At 34.3% G+C, this 21225-nt stretch overlaps 3 protein-coding genes across 4 annotated transcripts; all 3 read left to right on the forward strand.

The window, feature by feature from the left end:
- The first annotated feature begins 2171 nt into the window (after positions 1-2171).
- On the forward strand, positions 2172-5638 carry LOC102621721 (metal transporter Nramp3). The gene is made up of 4 exons (XM_006466463.4): positions 2172-2813; positions 3416-3552; positions 3663-4315; positions 5050-5638. Exons 1-4 carry the CDS (start codon positions 2278-2280, stop codon positions 5260-5262), a joined length of 1539 nt encoding a protein of 512 aa, XP_006466526.2. The 5' UTR covers positions 2172-2277; the 3' UTR covers positions 5263-5638.
- Positions 5639-6146: 508 nt separating this feature from the next.
- LOC102621235 (FRIGIDA-like protein 3) lies at positions 6147-10291 on the forward strand. Of its 2 annotated transcripts, none has more exons than XM_006466461.4 (4): positions 6147-6429; positions 7988-9056; positions 9255-9430; positions 9527-10291. In XM_006466461.4, exons 2-4 carry the CDS (start codon positions 8021-8023, stop codon positions 10019-10021), a joined length of 1707 nt encoding a protein of 568 aa, XP_006466524.2. In that variant the 5' UTR covers positions 6147-6429; positions 7988-8020; the 3' UTR covers positions 10022-10291. The 2 variants fall into 2 exon arrangements, with proteins under 2 accessions (XP_006466524.2, XP_052287511.1); XM_052431551.1 differs by lacking the exon at positions 6147-6429 and adding an exon at positions 6440-6591.
- Positions 10292-10855: 564 nt separating this feature from the next.
- Positions 10856-15986, forward strand: LOC102620950 (aspartic proteinase 36-like). Its single transcript, XM_006466460.4, has 12 exons — positions 10856-11610; positions 11739-11859; positions 12134-12561; positions 12671-12827; positions 13117-13199; positions 13284-13380; positions 13535-13607; positions 13752-13946; positions 14550-14674; positions 14857-14958; positions 15043-15140; positions 15518-15986. Exons 1-12 carry the CDS (start codon positions 11360-11362, stop codon positions 15687-15689), a joined length of 1902 nt encoding a protein of 633 aa, XP_006466523.2. The 5' UTR covers positions 10856-11359; the 3' UTR covers positions 15690-15986.
- The last annotated feature ends 5239 nt before the right edge of the window (positions 15987-21225 follow it).

The raw sequence follows: 21225 nt of genomic DNA on the forward strand, positions 1-21225 counted from the left end.
TTTCTCGTCTTTCCTCGCGCCTTCCTCCTCCCTCGTCACTCTGAAAAGGCTCTCACTGCCGCAACTGATGCCACGTCGTTGTTTCCACGTGGATTTTATTTATCCTACAGAACCCGATACCGTCCCCATCTCTAGTTTTGACAATATACCATCAGTATTTTTCAAAAAAAGGCTGATATTAGTTTATGTTCAAGCTTCCTGCCCAATAATTGAAGCCACGGGTCTATTTTTTTGTGCATACTTCGCAAAAGGTTACGTGGCTGACGAGTAGTTAGTTTAATATTTGATATGCATATCTGTTTAATATTTGAGATTTATTAAAAATCTTTGGTGAATTTTACAACCAATAAAATATATCATTAATTCCGATCAAAATTATACACTATGTCAAAAGGAGAAAGACATGTTAAACCTTTCCCTCAAGCTAAATCAATACAATATTTCCGAGCAAATCATACAATATTGTTCACTTTTGGGCAAAGCTTCCAAAATTATGATTTATTGGAGATAACGCTAATTCTCCACTCAGCTACAAAGGATAAAGAATGTAAGACTGTGGGCCCACGTAATCAAATTATCTTAAATATATTCAATTCATTCATATCTTTAGACTTAAAGCGTCAATGACCATTCAATCCTACTCTCCTAAAAAAAAGTAATCACCCCTAACTTATACTAAAATTTACGAATACGTCTACGGAAGGAATTACCACGTGTTACGATCTACCGCGAAATTTGGAGAATCACACGACGTGCAATAAACCCCCCAGCAGAGTAAAAATGTGAAGTAATAACATCCGAATCCCGTAGTTTGTATATACTCCAATAAGAATATAGTTTTCCATCTCTATCAAATAGGTCCTCAACCGCTATCATACGGTCCAAAATAGTATTTTAAAAATTGGATTTTAAGTGATGGGTACTTTTTTCCTTTTAAAGTTTGGACGGAGATAAAAAAAAAAATCTCGGCCATTAAATAGTGATTTTGTTCTGTATTATAATTCAAACTCATATAATTGCGAATGGAACATATTATATATATATGTAGCTAATATTAAGATTTTTAAGAAGCAACTTAGTTGTTTTTTCTCTTGTCATCAAAATAAAAGACAAAGTGATGCAAGTGATTGTTTTCCTCTTCTACTAATCTTATACAAAAGTATTCTAAAATTATATTTTGTGCTCAAGATGATACGTAGGGCTCGTTTGTGATTGCTTTTGAAAGTTCAAAAGTGATTTTGAAAAATTAATTTTAGTGTTTGATACATTTTTTTTAGAAATTACATTTGGCAAAAGTGATTTTAAAGCAAATTTTGAAAAATAGGAAGGATAACTTTTCAAAACATAATTTTAAGAATGACTTTTATACTTATTAGTATTTCATATATATTCTCATATATATTATAAAGATAAAAAATTATCCTTATTAATTAGAAAATAAAATCATTAGCTTTGAAGAGATTATTATTATTATTATTATCAATTATGTTGAGATAACAAAACAAAAAATAAAATTAATAATATAAAAATATTTATTTTAGCCAATTATTATATGTACACAATTAAAAAAAATTATATACATGTTTATAAATTATATTTAATATTGCATCTAATTTAGTCATAACAGTAAGATTTATCAAATACATACATTTACTTTAAATACTCACAACACTTTTAAAAATAAATTTTACTAAACATTTAATCGATTCTCTTTACAGCTAATTAATTTTACAGCATATCTAATAACAATTATTTAAAAAAAAACTACGGTATTACAAACTAGTCCTTAGTGGGTGTATGAATTAAAAATAAAAATATAATATTTCAGTTATTTTAAAGTCAAAACTACTAGCAACAACGATGTTATTGATATGGACAATAGTTTTGTAAGAACGTATTATAAAAAAAAAAGAAAATTGTTTAAATGTGGAGGACAATAAAATTCACTTGTCACAAACACACACATATTATTTTTCTCTTTTTTCTCCCTTAACAATTTTGTCAAACAATTTTATTTAGACTTTATCTTCTCCTACCTAAGTTGAAAACCTATTAATAAATTTATGAAATACGTCTATATTTAAGAAATCATAAAAACGAAGGGACCGAGATGTTATTACTCAAGAATTACACCCAACATATAGATGGAGAGCATAAATAAAGGCACTCGAAGCCTTAGTTCTCATTTTACAAGTTGCTTCGCCTTAAGCTCTTTAGAAACCGATAAAACCAGACGGAAAAGCAAAGAAGACTCCCTTTGTTTATTGATTTACAGCCATGCCACCGCAGCAGCACGAGCAGGAACAAGACCATCTTCTACCGCTGTTAGCAGACGACAGGGAAGAAAGAGCGTACGACCCAACCGAAAAAGTCGTTGTAATCGGACTCGACGACGGGGACCTCGACAACTTGTCCACAGCGCCACCGTTTTCATGGAAGAAGCTCTGGCTGTTTACGGGTCCAGGATTCTTAATGAGCATCGCATTTCTGGATCCGGGGAACTTGGAGGGGGATCTGCAGTCAGGGGCGATTGCGGGGTACTCGCTGTTGTGGCTGCTGTTGTGGGCTACGGCTGTAGGATTGCTGGTTCAGCTCTTGTCGGCTCGGCTGGGCGTGGCGACTGGGCGCCATTTGGCTGAGCTGTGTCGTGAGGAGTACCCCTCGTGGGCCCGCATGGTGCTGTGGGTCATGGCTGAGCTGGCGCTCATTGGGTCTGATATTCAGGAGGTTATCGGGAGTGCTATTGCGATTAAGATTTTGAGTAATGGGATTTTGCCCCTTTGGTCTGGTGTTGTTATTACTGCTCTCGATTGGTAAGTCTTTTGTTTTGTTTTGTTTTGTTTTAAACTTTTTAAAGCTTGGTTTTTAACATTTTAGTTTGAAAGATAAACCCACCCCACAAAAAAAAAGCAAAAAAAAAAAAGGACTGGCTCTCTTGAGGCTGTCGATATGTTAGTTTCAATAATTTATGTGCATGTTAGTTCAGTTGATTAGAATTTATTTTACATATGCTCATTGTACTAAGGATTAAAGTCACTATCTCTGTATGATGGACTTTAATTAAATACAGCAAGGCTGATTGCTCGGTTCCCTGAAATGGCGTAAGCTCAGTATTCTATAATAAAAATATAAAATGTATTATGAATTTGTTTGTTAGCCTTTGTACTGGCGGAAAAGAACGAACTTTGGCGTTAACTTAATTTTTTGGTATTCAAAATATCAATCATTTTTCTTTTTCTTTCTTTCTCTTTTTTAAAAAGAGGATTCAAAATGTTAAATTCAGTTTTCCATGATTCTTTTTTATTTTTTCAGTGACTGAGCAGAGCATGTTTCCTTTTTTTTTGTTTCAACAAGATTTTCGTTCATTTTTTTACTAGTATTGACTTGATTCTCTCTTTCATTGTTCTTTATACAGTTTTATCTTTCTATTTCTTGAGAACTATGGTGTCAGAAAATTGGAAGCTGTTTTTGCAGTTCTCATTGCAACAATGGCACTTTCGTTTGCCTGGATGTTTGGTGAGACCAAGCCAAGTGGCTCTGAGCTTCTTATTGGTAGGACGTCTGCTTTGCTGATTTAAATTTTTTTGTTAATGTTCTAATTTGTATAAGAACAAGAATGCTCATTTCATCTAATGTGTAGTGAAATGCATTATCTGTTGCAGGCATTTTGGTTCCAAAACTCAGTTCCAAAACAATACAGCAGGCTGTTGGAGTTGTGGGCTGTATTATCATGCCTCATAATGTGTTTTTGCACTCCGCTCTTGTGCAATCAAGAGATATTGATAACAGTAAGAAAGGCCGTGTCCAAGAAGCTCTCAGATACTATTCCATTGAGTCTACTATTGCCCTTGTTGTTTCATTCATGATCAATCTTTTTGTTACAACTGTTTTTGCAAAGGGGTTTTATGGTACTGAACAGGCCAATAACATTGGCCTCGTAAATGCTGGCCAGTACCTTCAAGAGAAGTACGGAGGTGGACTTTTCCCAATTTTATATATCTGGGGTATTGGGTTATTAGCAGCTGGACAGAGTAGCACCATTACCGGCACTTATGCTGGGCAGTTTATCATGGGAGGTTTCCTAAATTTGAGGTTGAAAAAATGGATGAGGGCACTGATAACACGGAGCTGTGCCATTGTCCCAACTATTATTGTTGCACTTGTTTTTGATACCTCTGAAGACATGTTAGATGTTTTAAATGAATGGCTAAATGTGCTACAGTCAGTTCAGATCCCTTTTGCTCTTATCCCACTTTTATATTTGGTCTCCCAGGAGCATATCATGGGCACTTTCAAAATTGGCCCTATATTAAAGGTATGTTTAATAATTGCTTTGTTCTACATCTTACTCTAACTGTTGCAGATAGTCGAGTTTCATTTTCAGCTTTAGTTAGATGTAACAGTAGCTGCTGAATTTGTTGTTTTATCTCGTTCTTTCTTTCAATGCCTTACCTGGTCAATATAGTGTGTCTGAAGTATCCAACTTTTCTGAATTAAAGTCCATATTTTGCGTGTTTCTTGAGTATTAAAGCAATTTTGCATTTTTCCGGCATAGATATAGTTTACCTTCATCTCAATCATATTGGTAGTGTTGCCATTGGCATCAACTCGTGTCTACACAGACAAGTTGAATTATTTTAACAATAGCAGTCCTAGTTCTCAATCTGTTCATGAGTTATCATTCTGCTGTACATAATTTTTTTTTTCCTCTGCCTCATTATTTACCTTGCTAAAGAGAATTAAGGAAAGAGAGGAAAAATAATTCTAGTGAGACGACTGCTATAGCCCTATCCAAAGTTAAAGCTACAAAATATAAATCGTTCTAGTGGTCAATTTGCTTCCTATGTGGACGTTCATCTTTAGCTTATCGCGGGCAGATCCTGGTGGAGCTTAATTTCTGAGGTTTCCAGTTTCTTCTGTAGTGCAGAATAGAATCACTTAATCCATTATTATTATTTATATTGTGATTTTTAGCAATCTATTAAGCATTAGTGAATATTTGTATATCTACTCATGCTTTTCTCATTTTAAACTTCTCTCCATCTGCAGATGGTTTCATGGCTTGTGGCTGTCCTGGTGATACTGATCAATGGGTATCTTTTGCTGGAGTTTTTCTCCTCTGAAGCGAATGGCGTGTTGATTGCTACTGTTATTGGTGTTTTCACTACTGGATATGTGGCTTTTATAATTTACCTTGTTTCCCGGGGCATTACCTTTTCTAGTTGGCGTGCTCATCCGAAACTGGTACCGGGAACTGAGTAATTATTCTTTAACGCCGTGCCAAGCAGAATATTTGAACTATGCAATACTTTATTGCAGTTCTGGGAGATTGTCAACTACATTTACAAATTTTTTTTGGCTCTTATGTAAGTGTAGCCATTGATGTTTGTTACATGCATAGTTGTGATCTAGCCATGTACAGTGTTGAACTGAATGGCTACATCTCCATGCTGACTTGGAACAGCATAGGGTAGTTGCTTCTGTATAATAGAAGAACTTGTGTGCTACTTTATGTTGTATACTAGTAAACCAGCTGAATATGCAATTGAAACTATGTAGCTTTCGGGAATATGTAATGGAGCTGTGCAAGTAGTTTCTAGTAAAATTATTAACTATGCCAGTTGGCATTTTCCTGTTCTTTTCAGGCCTTTTCCTTTTCACGCAGTTCTGTTATTAATCACCATCATCATCATCATCATCATTAATTCAATCCTGAAAGAGTGGTGTGTTGTTATTCTATTGCTTGCATTGAGCACCTGGCAAACACGTACAAGGTTTTAAGGGTTCTGTGCGGATAAGATTTCTAAAAGTTTGTAACTTAGAGGTGTCTAAGAAACTGACGACGAGGGTACAGAATGAAGTCAATGAACCAATGGCATGTCGTATGATATCCACTAAAATTCCAGACCAATTAGCAATTTTATTAAAAAGTATGATTTTGTCCGCTTGATTTAAACAGTAGATCGCAGTTAGTTCTACTTCTGAAGTTAGCAGTAATTTTGTTAATTTTATAAGATAAGATAAATAAGTTTTTTTTTTAATTATATTATCATTAATTAAGGATAATCATGACATTGCGAGTTACTGTTGTCCAAAATATAAATCTAGTTTCATTTTATTCTCAGTACAATATCATAAAGCGAGTGAGCATAATCCCAAAAAAGGCCCACAATCTCTTATTACAGTCGGATAGCAAAAGTTAAGCTCCTGAAAAAATTGGGCATCAAGATGCAGGGTTCATACTTCGTCCAAGAACTAGAACAAAAGAAGCTTCAGTGACCAGTGTCTATATATATATTTCAAACAATAATATTTTTTTTTTAATTGCTAAATTGTCAGCCACCGTTCCTCGTATTCCCATTAATTTTCTTCTTCTGCCCACAACCTTCACAAACACCAGGCCCAGGGTTTTGTATTCTCTGCATTGAGGTACGCTGTATACCTTTATTCATTTTCTCTTTTAAAAAAATCAATTTGTAGGGTTTACTAATTTTTATTTTTATTTTTCGTCGAGCATGGTTCTCTGTGCGGCATTTGTATGGAATTTTGGTGGGTATTAGAGACTAAGTATGGAAGTTGTTCCAATGGCAGGTGGATAGCTGGTTTTTGCATGAATTCAGTTCAGTTATAAATTTGTTTCTGTGTTATTTAAACATTTTTTGGCATTAAGTTCTAGGAGAAATCTTTTGATTGCTTTGTTTAAATAATATAATTTAGTGAGATGTGTTGAAGGTTTCCTTTCTTGCTACTTGGTCTTGATGATGTGTGTTTTGTGTTATTGATGTTTAGCAAACGGATGGTTTCCTCTCTATAGGTTAGGATTAATTTTATTTATGTCCAGTATGGTTATTAGGTTCCTTGTGTTTAGTTAGATGAAATAGTGATGAGGAATTGCTTCAAATATTAGTATAGTGGAACCACAACTATCGCTTTGTGCCTTTTTGTTGCTGTATTTTCAGTTAGGTAATTACAGTTGCTAGGTGACTCCGCAGAGGCATCTGAATTTTATCCAGCTGAATATTTAGCTTACCTACCTGACATGCCTAGTTATATTTGAAAAGGCTAATAAAGCTTGGCTGGAATTCCAACCGAGCATTGTTATGCCTGCTCAACATGGGCATGGCTTACCATATGCGCTATTTCTCTCTTAACTGCCAGATTTAACTGAGTGAAGTGTGGAGAAATAGGAGCAAACACCGACACTGAATTTTATTTCTCTTTGCGTTTCCTTATTACTTCTACTTCCCTATTAATTATTTTTCGTGCACACTCCCAGGGGTTGTATGGGTAAAAAAAGTCTCTTTTATAATTTAATTCTAAGCCCACGGTGTGATGTATGTTCATTTTGATTCGAATGTATAACTGTGATTCTAACCATTAATAATGCCAAAAGGGAGAAGATTAATATCAATACTTTCACATTTGATATGAGAGTGTCTGGTATTTTCATTTCCTTTTGTACTAAAGCTTGATGTACATTGAAAAAAATAAGCAAAGAGACTGATAGGGTGGGATGTTCAAAGTTTTCCAAATAGCTACGCTACCTCTGCATCTTGCATATTTGTTAAAAGTAGAGGTTCAACAGGGGTTCTATCACGAAACCAAGGAGGATCCAATTGGTTTGCATCCAAAAATGGAGCACATTTTAATCCTCACTTGCTGTTAGCTTACTGGTCATAATCTAATCATTGATTAAAATATTGGTTTGCCTAATGTTGTAATAAATTAGCACTCAAGAGACCCAGCAAAATGTTGTGAGGGAACTGTTCTACAAAAACATTTTGAGGTGACTGTGAGAGAGAGTAATTTGTTCTGACTGAAAGTTTCTCTCTAAAAGTTTAACAGAGGCTTCAAAAAAAGGTTTTAACTCTAAATTGAAAAAGGGGAGGTACTATTTTGCTCCATATTTTGTTGGGTGGACTTGCTTTGTATCTGTTAGTCTATATTGACCCTTTTTTTATTTTTAATTTCCCAATGGCTTGTGTAGAATTGCTCTGGCGCAGTGGAACTTTTCATAACCATGGATAGTACGGAACAAATTTTGGAAATTGATACTGCCTCCTCTCTGATAGAACAGCTTGGTAAGGCGCTGGTTGAACTTGAGGCCCTGAAGAATGCACCTTTTGACAAGGTTCAGTGGAAGGAGATTGAAGAACATTTCTACAATCTTGAGACAACGCTGAAAAGAAAATCTGAAGAGCTAGAAGCTAGGGAGAAGGAATATGAGGAGAAAGAATCCAAAACTCATGCATTGCTTGCTGAAAGAGAGGCAGCCGTTGCTGCTAAAGAGCAAGACTTCATAGATCGAGTGCAGGAGCTTAAAGATGCTGCTGTTGCTGCCATTGGAGATGCACGTGGAAATTATCAACCAACATCTTTCGATCCTGTTGATGAGGGAGACAATCAAGACAGTAAGGTAAGCAGCTCTCTTGGTGATAACAAATCCCCAGAAGAGGACTTTCCTCATGAGATGAGTGAAAATGATAAAGGCGTGAATGTTAAGCCACGTCCAGAGCTAACACAATTTTGCAAGCAGATGGATGCGAAAGGGCTTCTGAATTTTATCATCGAGAATAGAAAAAATCTATATGCCATTCGTGAGGAACTTCCTGTTGCATTAGAAAGTGCAACAGAACCAGCCCATTTGGTGCTGGATCTACTGGAGGGATTTTACCTTCCTGATGAAACTAACCAACCATTGGATGAAAGGAATGCGGCCCTTCAGGGTATGCGCAAATCCTGTACTATGATTATAGAAGCCACGGCCGCCTTATTGGCAAGAATTGACCCAGGTGCTGATCACCTTCTGAACCCTGAAACCAAGCAGCAAGCCAAGGCAATTGCCGATGAGTGGAAGCCTAAGTTGGCTAATGCGGGCATTGATGCTGCTGATGCAAATTCATTGGAAGCACTGGCATTTTTGCAGCTTCTTGCAACCTTTAGGATTGCTTCAGAGTTTGATGAAGAAGAACTCTGCAAGCTTGTTCTTGTAGTTCCTCATTGCAGGCAGGCACCTGAGCTCTGCCATTCTCTTGGGTTAGCACATAAAGTACCAGGTTGGTGTTTTTTAATCTAACCTGATGGTGTCTGGGGACTGGACCTGCATTTCCCATAAGATGTCTCTCACAGTCATAGGGCATGGCAGTGTGTTTTCAGAGAAATCTGTTACACTGCTTGGTATAATAATTCTGCAATACAGGGATTGTTTATCTTTACATGACGTGGAATTTGCTAAGCCTTTATTATTTATGCAGGGATTATCGAGATTTTGGTAAACAATGCGAAGCAAATTGATGCTGTACATTTGATTCATGCTTTCCAGCTTACTGAAAACTTTCCTCCTGTGCCCCTCCTGAAGACGTACTTGAAGGATTTGAGGAGAAATTCACAAGGAAAGGGTGGGAATTCAGGCGGCGCTACTGGTGCACAGGTTTGTTTTGCATCCTTTAGCAAATTGACATGGTAGGAACTCTGTAACTTGACAGGGACTCAGAAATTTTTTTTTTTTTTTTCTGTTTATGTACAGAATGATGCAAACGCACAAGAACTTGCAGCTCTTAAGGCTGTCATCAGTTGTATTGAACGGTACAAGCTTGAAGCTGAGTACCCACTTGATCCACTTCAGAAAAGGGTTGCTCAGCTGGAGAGGTCCAAATCTGATAAGAAGAGGGGTAGAGATTTTAGTAAACATCAACAGTCCAAGAAGCACAGAGCCAACGGAGGATATCGTGGATTCCGTGCTTCTGGTGGCAATGCTGCTTCCAGCAGGCAGGCTCCACCTGTTTATGCTGACAGGACTGCTTATGGAGCAATGCCAGCAAGGTATCATCAGGCTGCTTCAAATCATTATGATTATCAAGTTCCTGGTCAGTCTGCATACGCTCAACAAATAAATGATCAAAGATTATACTACTATCCCCAAGATGATAGGGTTGCTCCGAACTCATACAATGCGGCTCCAGCTAATTATAACTGTTATGCAGGTAGTGGATTGCAGCCTTCTCACCAGCCATATATGTAGCTATCAAAGACCTTTTTTAACGAGGACATCCTCACTTTGTTTGTTAAAGTGAGGATGTCATTAAAATATTAAAAAAATACTGATTTTAATGCATTAGAGACCCTTTTTTTTGTTTATTAATATATTGAAATCTGTATTTTTTTTTAAATTTATTAGTGGCATCCTTAATTAAAATGAGAATATTTTCACTAGAGAATTATTTGTACCGCTATAATATGCAAGTTTTGTGGAGTTTAGTGAATATGTAAGATATTTTTTTCTTTCTTTTTCCGAAGGTGCTATTATTATTATATTTTTTTTGTTCGGTATCCTTTTGCTCAAATGTCTTAAAGATAAGTGTATTGCAAGGTAGCGTCTTCCTTCATTAAAGATACAAACTTTTGTAACTCAATTTTGTAAACATATTTAATTAGTCTTTTTGCTAGTGGACTTGCGGCTCATTAGTGGGCTGGGCTGGTGGTCTTAACAATATTTTTGACGCGAAAAATGGGCTGGTGGTCTTACAAGATTCTAAGTTTGCCTAAGAGTCAACAACAGACCTGTCTCTTTCTTTAGTAAATAATGACAATTAATCCATCTATTGTTAAGAGGACAAGGAGGGTTAGAATATTAATTACGAGGCACAAAAGCTCTCTAATCATACTCTAAATCAGCCTCTTTATTAGAATGTGTAGTTATGATCGGCATACAAACGACGACACGCGACCAAGACAGAGAAGCGGAAAGCCCATCCTGTTGGTCATGTAGCAGAGCTGAACTAAATGAATCTATGATCTGTTTGATGATATTATTTGAATAATATGATTATTTATATTTTAGAGAGGCCGTGAACCAACAGGAAACAGAAATATTATGAAAGTTGAAAGGTAGCAAGCGACTTGCCCAAAAGATTTTATTAAATAATGTTTTTGGATTACATTTCCAAACAGTAATATAAATATCTTGGAGCCTACGATTAGCATTTGAAAATAAATATTTAATGTTGCGGTGGTTGCCAGTTAGCGAGTCTTTGTCCTTCGGGGGGTTGCAGGGTCGTTTTAGTTTGGTGTTGAACGAAATCGAAGGATAACCCTCCATTTTTACGAGAGAGGTTACTGTATGCAACTTGGCTATACGGCGTCGTTTCACGTCGTTTACAAAGAAAATATAGAAGGAACATACACGTCAACCCGGTTGTGACGAAGGCTGGTGCGAAGTTTTAATTTCCCCTGACGCTTGCTCGCTCTTGAAGGAAGAAGAGAGAGTGAGATAGAAAGAGCAGTGGTATTTTTTTTTTTCATATTCACTCACATTCTGGTTCCTTCCTCGTCTGTCTCGATTGGCAACAAGTGAATTCAAATGGCACGGGCATCGATTCCACTGCTTACCACCATTGTCGCCTTCGTTTACGTCATCCAATCAAATCCCGCCACCTCCACTGCCACTATCCTCCACGGTCGGACCCGTCCCGCCATGGTGCTCCCGCTCTACCTTTCTCAGCCAAATATCTCCAGAAGCATCTCCATTTCTCGTCGGCACCTCCAGAGATCCCACCCGAATTCCCACCCTAACGCTCGCATGCGCCTCTACGACGATCTCCTCCTCAACGGGTAAGCCAAAACCCAAAAGAAAAATAATAATAATAAACAAAATCATTTTACGTCGTTTCAAGTTTGGTTTAGTTAGATCTCTTTGATTTCGTCGCTGAGTGTTTGTGTTGCGCAATTTGGCGTCGAAGGTATTACACGACGCGGCTCTGGATCGGGACGCCACCTCAGACTTTTGCGCTTATTGTTGATACGGGGAGTACTGTTACCTATGTGCCTTGCGCTACTTGCGAGCACTGTGGCGACCACCAGGTCGACATTTTTTCCCCAAAAAAAAAGGATAATAATAATTTGTCATTATTCACTGATAAAATTATGTATATATGCTGCTTCTTGCTAAGAATATTAAATTACACCCATATATTTGCCTAATTGACCAAAAAAAAAATATATTGTTAAGTTCCAATGCTATATCCTAAATCATAGTTGATTTTTATTTATTTATTTTGTAACTTATTACAAATATGCAAGAAAAATTTGGTTACGTAATTGATTGGAAGAATGTGTTGATGTTTGGCTTTACCAGGATCCGAAATTTGAGCCTGATTTGTCAAGCACCTACCAACCTGTAAAATGCAATTTGTATTGCAATTGTGACCGCGAGAGGGCACAATGTGTTTATGAGAGGAAATACGCGGAAATGAGTTCTAGCAGTGGCGTCCTGGGTGAGGATATTATATCCTTCGGCAATGAAAGTGACCTTAAACCCCAGCGTGCTGTTTTTGGTTGTGAAAATGTTGAAACTGGTGACCTTTATAGTCAGCATGCTGATGGCATTATAGGATTGGGCCGTGGTGATCTCAGTGTTGTAGACCAACTTGTTGAGAAAGGTGTGATTAGTGATTCATTCTCATTATGCTATGGTGGGATGGATGTTGGTGGGGGTGCAATGGTTCTTGGTGGGATTTCTCCTCCCAAAGACATGGTGTTTACCCATTCGGACCCCGTACGCAGGTATGTTTAAAAAATGGTTTTATCTCTTAGATAAAATCCATCATGCACTTGCCCGACAAATATATTTGATACATTTCACACATTTACTCTAGTTTCGGGATGGCAACAGTCCATACTACAACATTGATTTGAAGGTGATACATGTTGCGGGGAAGCCTCTACCTCTTAACCCAAAGGTATTTGATGGGAAACATGGAACTGTTCTGGACAGTGGTACAACATATGCTTACCTGCCAGAAGCAGCATTTCTGGCATTTAAGGATGCGGTAAGATGCTGATTCTCTAACTTTCATCATTGATTGCAGTCACTAGACTCATTTGTCCTCGTGCAAAATTGCATGATGAGGTTCAAGGGCTTGAATATTTTGAGTTCTTTCTAAAACATGTTAACGGAGGGGCTTAGTTTGACTGATATCTATCTTTACTGTTTACTGATGGTCTGAGTTGTTATTGTCATTGTAGCTATTGACTTGCAGTCTGATATTTTAGAGACTGTGATTATTGTCTTCTCTCTTTCTTCTTTTTACTTTGACAATGAACTTGTTCCTTTTGCAGATTATGAGTGAACTTCAATCCTTAAAGCAGATTCGCGGTCCTGATCCAAATTATAATGATATTTGTTTTTCTGGTGCTCCTAGGTATTTTCTGTAGAATAAGGATTCAAATGATGATTGAATGCTTTTTTCTACTGCAGTTAACATTTGATTGATTTTCTTTGTCAGTGATGTCTCCCAACTCTCAGATACCTTTCCAGCAGTTGAGATGGCATTCGGCAATGGGCAAAAGTTGTTGCTATCACCTGAAAATTATTTATTCCGGGTAAGTAGTTGATAGTGAGTCTTTTTCTTTGGAGAAACAAAATCCTAATTTCGCTGTAACTTTCATTGATCTCTTTTGGCTGTCACCCTCATATTGGATATGTATTGACTGATTATGGGCTTTCTGTTGTATTTTACACAAAATATTTATAAAGCATTCAAAGGTGCGTGGTGCATATTGCCTGGGGATTTTTCAGAATGGAAGAGATCCAACTACTCTCCTAGGAGGTATATCCGGCCTTACTGAACTTCTTTCAGTAGCTATTCATCGTGTTATGCCCTACTACTCTTGTTGAACAACAAAACTTGGCCCACCATAATCCTTATTTTTATTAGTAATTTTTAAAGATTGTCAAAATATGATTGTAACAGGAATTATTGTTCGCAATACTCTTGTTATGTATGACCGTGAACATTCAAAAATTGGTTTTTGGAAGACTAATTGTTCTGAGTTATGGGAAAGACTGCACATAACTGGTGCTCTGTCGCCAATTCCTTCTTCTTCAGAGGGAAAGAACTCATCTACAGACTTATCCCCCAGTGAGCCACCAAATTATGTTCTTCCAGGTACCGTATGCTGCAGCTCATCAAGTAATCATATATGTTTTTTTCTACAACTCCTTCGTATATGGACACTTGTTGTGGCCCACACTATATTGGATGTGAAAGATCACTATTGTAGTGGCTAATTAGCTATTTAGCATCATTGCTTGTGGAAGGTCTTAAAATCAAATTTTTATTATGTGCATGAGATTGGAGAGATTGCTTAGGGTTTCTGAGTTTTTTGTTTTGCATGGATAGCTATACTACATACGTAAAAATTGGGCTTGAAGTTAGGGCATGGTATGATAGAATAAGAAAAATGTGTGATGAATTGTAATCTAAAAAGTGAAGAGCAAGGCGCATATTCTATCATGTTACTTAAAAACAGCGGCATTTTCCCATTGTGCATTTTTCAATTATTTTGGCCATGTTGATTTTTGTGTCAAGAAAGAATATTTTGCCACCAGAATTTGTATATATGTTTCACTACTGACATTTCATCTTCACCAAATATAGCTAGTATTATCCTTTGTTGAATATTTTGTGTTATATCATCATTTTTCAAATTTATTTAACTTGAGTTTGATGTTCTCTGATGATATTTTCTTCATTAAACCTGGATTACAGGGGATCTGCAAATTGGCCGTATAACATTTGACATGTTTTTGAGCATCAACTACTCGGATCTGAGACCACACATCCCTGAACTAGCTGATTCTATTGCTCAGGAGTTGGATGTTAATACTTCTCAGGTTAGAAAATGTTTTTGTTGCAATGCTGGAATATTTGTTGTAGTTTAGGATTGAACTTCTTGACGAACTATGACAGTTTGAAGCTTTACACTATCCTAGTACTTTGTATGATCATTTTTTTTTTCTTTTGGGTGTGGTCCATATAACTTTACAATGCCACTGATTATTGTAAGTGATTTCAGGTCCATTTATTGAATTTTATGTCCAAAGGAAATAATTCTTTCATTGCATGGGCCGTATTCCCTTCAGGATCTGCTAACTACATTTCTAATGCCACTGCACTGGTAAGTTTGCTTTCTTTTATGAAGCGGAGAATATGTGTGCATATATTTGCAATTTTTTGCTTGACCATTTTGTTCTGCCTGCAGAGAATAATTTCTCGGCTTGCCGAACATCGCGTGCACATCCCCGACACCTTTGGAAATTATAAGTTGCTTCAATGGAATATTGAGCCTCAAGTAAAGAGGTAGACCACTGTTTCGCTATGTGGGATTCTTCTGTTGTATTTTACTTCAAAGTTATCCTTTAACATTTTGGCTTAGATTTCTATTATTATCTCCCCCCCTCCCCCCCCTTTTCTCGTGAGAAGTTAAGAGTTCTATTGTTTAGTATTCAGTTTAACAAGGCCTCTCTCTGTGCGACACATATGTTTACCCAACCACAAAAATATATGGATGACAAACAAACAAGATGTAATTTCAAATTCCAGATATGGTTATATATCATACATGCTTATGACGAGCGACCTTAGGAGTAACCATTGACCTGGATTTCCATTTTTTGTTACCAATACATATCATTTTCTTTACCTTTATTTATGAAGTGTGATCTTCTGTTATGTAGGACATGGTGGCAAGAACATTTTCTGATGGTGGTCTTAGCCATTACCATTATGATGGTTGTGGGGTTATCAGTGTTTGGAATATTGTTTATTTTGAGGCGGAGACACCAATCCGTGAATTCATACAAACCAGTTGATGCAGCCTTGCCGGAACAAGAGCTCCAGCCTTTATAATCGGGTGATACATGCAGAATTACATCATGGTAGCGTTTTTGACTTGTTAGTTAACAGCCGTGGAGTTGACAGTTTTAGCATTCACAGCTGAAGGAATTTTTCTTGGGTAACAGGGTCCGTCTTTTCCAACGCCTTATTATATATGTTATTCAGTTTTTCATTAAAGAAAATAGAGGTTTAGGGAAAAGGTTGGTGGTTGCATTTAATTTGTATGTGAATATTGTAAGATATAATGGAGTGAATCAAAAAGCATGTTCAATGAAAAGTCATTTCCCAAATGTCTTGTTTTCTAAATCATCAGCGGTCGCCCGTGGTTGCCTCCATGGTTTTGCATTTTGTTTTCGTGTGAGATTGAGGAAAGTTGGCTATGACTACCATGCGCGGATGCACGAGATCTATTGGTAGATCCCATTTAATAAAATATTCAATTATTTTTATTAATTCCAAACTCAATTAAAACAGCCATTACAACTTTAGTTTCAATTGTAATTCTAATTACAATAACAATTGTAATCGTAATTCCATCAACAGTTACAATTGTTATTATAATAATATTTAATAAAAACTACAATAACAATAGCAATAATAAAATTATAGTTGTAGCAATAACTAATTGTATTTACAATTTTGTTATAGCAATAACTAACTGTATTTACAATTTTGTTATAGCAATAACTAATTGTATTTACAATTTTGTTATAGCAATAACTAACTGTATTTACAATTTTGTTATAGCAATAACTAATTGTATTTACAATTTTGTTAAAGACACAATTCTAATTACAACTGCAATTACGATCATAATTATAATTGTATTATTAATTGTAATTAAAACAACAAATACAGTCGCAATTGACAAGAACAACTATAACAACGGTAACCATTGCAATTACAACTCCTTTTACATCGATAATTACAATTATAACTGCAATTATAGTTCCTATCACAATTATAATTCCAATTACAGTTACAATTAAAATTACTATTACTATTACAATTACAATTACAATTCCAAATTTCCAATCACAATGTTAATGACAGTTCCCATTATAGTTATAGTTGTCATTTCACTTCAATGACAATTACAACCGCGGACTAATTCCAATTTGGACAACAATTTGTATTAAAATAATAATTACAATTTGCATTACAATTGTAGTTATAGATTTTTCTATGACGCTGTATGATTTTTTATATACTGGGATTATAATTCTTTTTTTCCTTCTTTTAATTTGTAAGAAATCATTTTAACCGATTTGTTAACTAGTTACAATATTTTTAAAGGATTTATATTTTTTATTAATATAAATATTTTTTGCTGTTGATCAAATCTACTAATGCACATTTGTTATATTTAATTATTTTTTCAAGATTTACTTATATTACTTGATTGAACCAAGTCTTCCCTAATCTAAAATACTAGCTTAATCTAGAATATATCTGAAAAAAAATCATGTTATTATATTGCATTAATCTTAAATTAAATACACTAAAAGTATAAATATTGGGTGAGTTTCTTTCTTAATAAACTTGCGGCTAGTAGTTGAGAGAGACAACAATAGACGGACAAGTACCTATGAGTCTATGACACATGGACTAAATTGTTTGGGACATTAACAAGCAAGCAGTTGAGACAATAAGAGACCGACACCGACTCCAAAACTTATGACGCCAAGTTAACTAACAAATAAACAAAAAAATAAATTGTAATTTCAACCGTAATAAGCGGTTACTTTTTAATCAATATTACACACGTGTAACAATTGTGTTGGCTGCGCGTCATGTCAAAGCGAAGCATGCAAACACCAGACGCATGGTAGGCGGACGGGAGTTATGAGAAGTTTGACATCAATCCTTTGAAAGTGGATGCAGAACGAAGAGCAGAGTAAATCGATTGACCGAGCCGAACTTATCTGACGTTTCCTCACCAGGAGACTTTTCAATCACGATTTTAAACTCTTCTGTGAATAAAGAATAAAAATACTGACAGTCAAAGATGCCCCGTTGGATCCCATATAAGCCAAAATCGTAAATTCCGTCTATTATTGCTACGGTTGATGACCTTTCTTCCCCTCTTTCTTTAATATTCTATGATAACAAATCGACTAGCAAGTGCATGTATTTTAATATGTATATGACAGTCGAAGCAAACTGCTCGCCGAGACGTTCTGTCCCGATTCAACTTTCAAACGAAGAGTAATAACTACAGCCTCGAATACAGAGTGATTACACAAAGGAATTGATCGAGAAGTGGTTAATTATATAGTCTCTGTGATATTTATTTAACAAATTACTTAACGCCAAATCATTTGTACAGTATTTGCGACTTATCTTATTGTTAAACAAATATTGAGGGAAAATACCCACCTTACTCTCTCTCTCTCTCTTTTTTTTTTTAAGTGCCTTCTCAAAAAGACAAAAATTGACATTTATCCTATGATTTCGTTTGCCATAAGACATTCATGTCCATCTAGTTTTCTGGAGTAAATTCAATGGTGAAAATGGTTAGGAATGACCAAATCTTCCATTAGTTTAAAATTTCATAAGGTCTCACTGTGAATAAGATTAATTTTGATAAGTTTTTTAGAAATATATAGGAAATAAAAGAAAAAAAGTTCTTCAAATTCTTAAAGATATGGGGTTTGGTTTTATACTTTTTACCCCAATCCTCACATGCATATAAGTATGTATATTTTTACTTATTATTTATCTAAATATATATGATTCAAGATATTATTCCAATACTTTGAAGATATTTTTCTGTTTTTAATAAAATAAGTACTTTACAATATGATAGTGATAGTTTTTTTGAGTTATTTTAATATTTATTTCACCAAAATTGTACATGAATATCTACAAATAAAATAGGTACATGAATAGGGAACTTGTGGCCATGGGCAAAGTGGTTCCCATATGAAAATTCTCCATGTGTACCTTCATAAATGTATTAGGAAATAAGGTGGATTCTAAATAGGGGTGGGAATGAAGAAGGCCTTCCACCCTTATCCCACTCCATTGCCATGTATTTTATTATAAACCATATGATTTTTCTTTTGAACACTTTAGGTAAACAGTTATTAAAAAAAAAAAAAACAAGTCAATTGATAAGATAATAGTTGTATGCACTTTGTATGCTAAGTAAGATTAATTGTTATCCTTTGCACTTGAGAAATTCTATGTAAGGACTCTCCTAATCTAATTTTTCCTTAATTTTATGCAAGATTTGAGCATATGTCATTTAAAAGTTCAAAGATTGGGTTTTAATTTATTTACAATTTTCTTTAATAAATACCAAGCTCTAACGTTCTTATGCTTAACTGGTAGTAGACGTAGATTGATAGGATAGTTAAGCACTCGATATCTTTCTAACACCTGACCAAGCTTACGCGATTAGGTATGTTCTAATCGAATTGTGATTAAATCTTACCATAACCCAAATGACTAAATAAAAATTTAATAATACTTTCGGTGAGATTAGATAACGTTCCAATTCAAATGACTTTATAAGAGATATTTTTATTAATTAAAATATTTTATTAAAACAATGACAAGATCTCTCTATTTATAATAGGATAAACCTACTTTCCTACATTAATGCAAAATAAAAATTAAATCATAAGATGTAGCTATTCGCATTTTAAAAATTACTTCGAATACTCTAATTTTAATAAAAGTTTTATTACAAAAAATCCATCATTTGTATTATTTTTAAAGACAATTTATTATAAATCAATATTACATAATTATTTTGAACACTCGTATATTGCACTCGTTATTTTATTTATAATTCTCATACCTTAAGCCTTAAAAACTTTATTTCCAACATTTTAATCAATATTTAGATGAACAATGAAAAAATAATATTTTGAAAAGAATTTGGCTACAAATATGTCTGATACTTTTTTTTTTATTTTTCAAAAATAAATGAAAACAAAAGAATTACAAAATATCCTTGTTTTTTCCTTTTTGCTTTTGACTCTTCTTGTTCTTGTTCTTCGTCTTTTTCTCTTTTTTTTTATAGTATTTATAGAATTGTTTTATTATTACATTCTTATTGTAAATGTTTTTGGACGCCTTATAAAAAAATATTTTAGATGCAAAATCCAATATTGAACAAAAAATAAACAAAAATTAGTAACTAAAATTTTGTTAAATAATTTGTTTACAAGTCGTTCGTTATATTACTATAAGTATGTCTTAAATCTCTTAAAATTGGGGTGCGGAATAGTTTTATTGCTATTTCAAGTAAACACAACTACTTAATTAAAATAATTTAGTAATTTTTTTTTAAATTTTAAAGAGCATGCAAAGTAAAACTTTTTTTTTTTAATTTAGGAAATGAATGTACAAATTAAAAGTGTTCAAAGTAATTTACAAAGTGCAAATTAAAGACTAAATACCTATCATAATTGACTCCAATTAAAATAAAAAAATAACAAATAAACCCAAAATAATTAAAATCTTGAAATCTTCTAATAACGTCGGACATCATTAACCAAATTTTACAAACTAACAGAATTCAAAACTCTCGTGATAAACTACAATTATACATTCTTTCTCTACTTGTCTATTCCCTTCTTCACACACACCTCAGTTAAATTTCTGTAATAAATATTAGGCAAGAAAAATAATGACATAGAAAAAATTTCAAGAAAAGACAAAATCTTGTTAGATTATTATTTTGTCTTCTTTCCCTTTTCTCTTTTAATTTCAATTGATTCTCCATTATTCATTCTTTGTTTGATCTTATCATTCCGTGATTGTTGTAGAAATTGACCTGGTCAATTTGTTTCAGAAACTTAAGACTCTTATTAACTACGAGAAGAAGAAAGGGGAGAAAATTTTGTTAGATTTAATTCTTATATTTGTTTAAGGAATAATGATATAGCCACAAATTTTTGTATAAATTTATTTTGTACAAACAGATGTGGTGTTAATTCATTAGTTGAATTAAATATCTCTTGGTCCACATGATTTATTTTTGTTATTTTATATTTTCATTTAACTAATGAATTAATATCATATCAGTTTGTACAAGATAAATTTATACAAAAATTTGTGGTTGTATCATCACTCTTGTTTAAGATACAAAGATGACACACAAATCCCTTAATTAGTTTTGAAAAGCATCAAATTTTGGATGACTAACAAGGTAAATTGTATATAAATTAAATTTTATCCTTAAAATTTTAGAAATACCAGATGTCAAAATCTTCCCCAAGAATTAGGAAAAATTAAGTTAGGAGAGGATCCAAATTTGAAAAGAATAAATGTTTTTTTTCTTTTGCTTATAAAGAAGTAATTTACCTTCTTTCTTTACTTGGCTAAACAACAAAAAGAGAAATTAACGGAAATGAAAAGTATCTATCACTAATCAAAATTTCGTTTCGGAAAATGATTAGTTATTTAATATTTTGCTTAGTAGTAGATTTATTTATTTTTTTTACAATAGCATTCGAAATTTAATGTTTGTAAATATTTAGGGCTAGTTTGGTAGTATTCAAACAATTGATGTCAATTGTGTTGTTGAAATTTT

This window comes from Citrus sinensis, chromosome 7, assembly GCF_022201045.2.
Source record: "Citrus sinensis cultivar Valencia sweet orange chromosome 7, DVS_A1.0, whole genome shotgun sequence".
Classification (NCBI taxonomy): Eukaryota; Viridiplantae; Streptophyta; class Magnoliopsida; order Sapindales; family Rutaceae; genus Citrus; species Citrus sinensis.

Coding starts and splice junctions, on each gene's coding strand:
- LOC102620950 (XM_006466460.4), top strand. CDS start 11,360: ATGGCACGGGCATCGATTCCACTGCTTACCACCATTGTCGCCTTCGTT. Junction 11,860..12,133: donor AGCACTGTGGCGACCACCAG/GTCGACATTTTT, acceptor TGGCTTTACCAG/GATCCGAAATTTGAGCCTGA. Junction 13,200..13,283: donor TGTTTTTCTGGTGCTCCTAG/GTATTTTCTGTA, acceptor TTTCTTTGTCAG/TGATGTCTCCCAACTCTCAG.
- LOC102621721 (XM_006466463.4), top strand. CDS start 2,278: ATGCCACCGCAGCAGCACGAGCAGGAACAAGACCATCTTCTACCGCTG. Junction 2,814..3,415: donor GTTATTACTGCTCTCGATTG/GTAAGTCTTTTG, acceptor TTCTTTATACAG/TTTTATCTTTCTATTTCTTG. Junction 3,553..3,662: donor TGGCTCTGAGCTTCTTATTG/GTAGGACGTCTG, acceptor TATCTGTTGCAG/GCATTTTGGTTCCAAAACTC.
- LOC102621235 (XM_006466461.4), top strand. CDS start 8,021: ATGGATAGTACGGAACAAATTTTGGAAATTGATACTGCCTCCTCTCTG. Junction 9,057..9,254: donor GTTAGCACATAAAGTACCAG/GTTGGTGTTTTT, acceptor TTATTTATGCAG/GGATTATCGAGATTTTGGTA. Junction 9,431..9,526: donor GCGGCGCTACTGGTGCACAG/GTTTGTTTTGCA, acceptor GTTTATGTACAG/AATGATGCAAACGCACAAGA.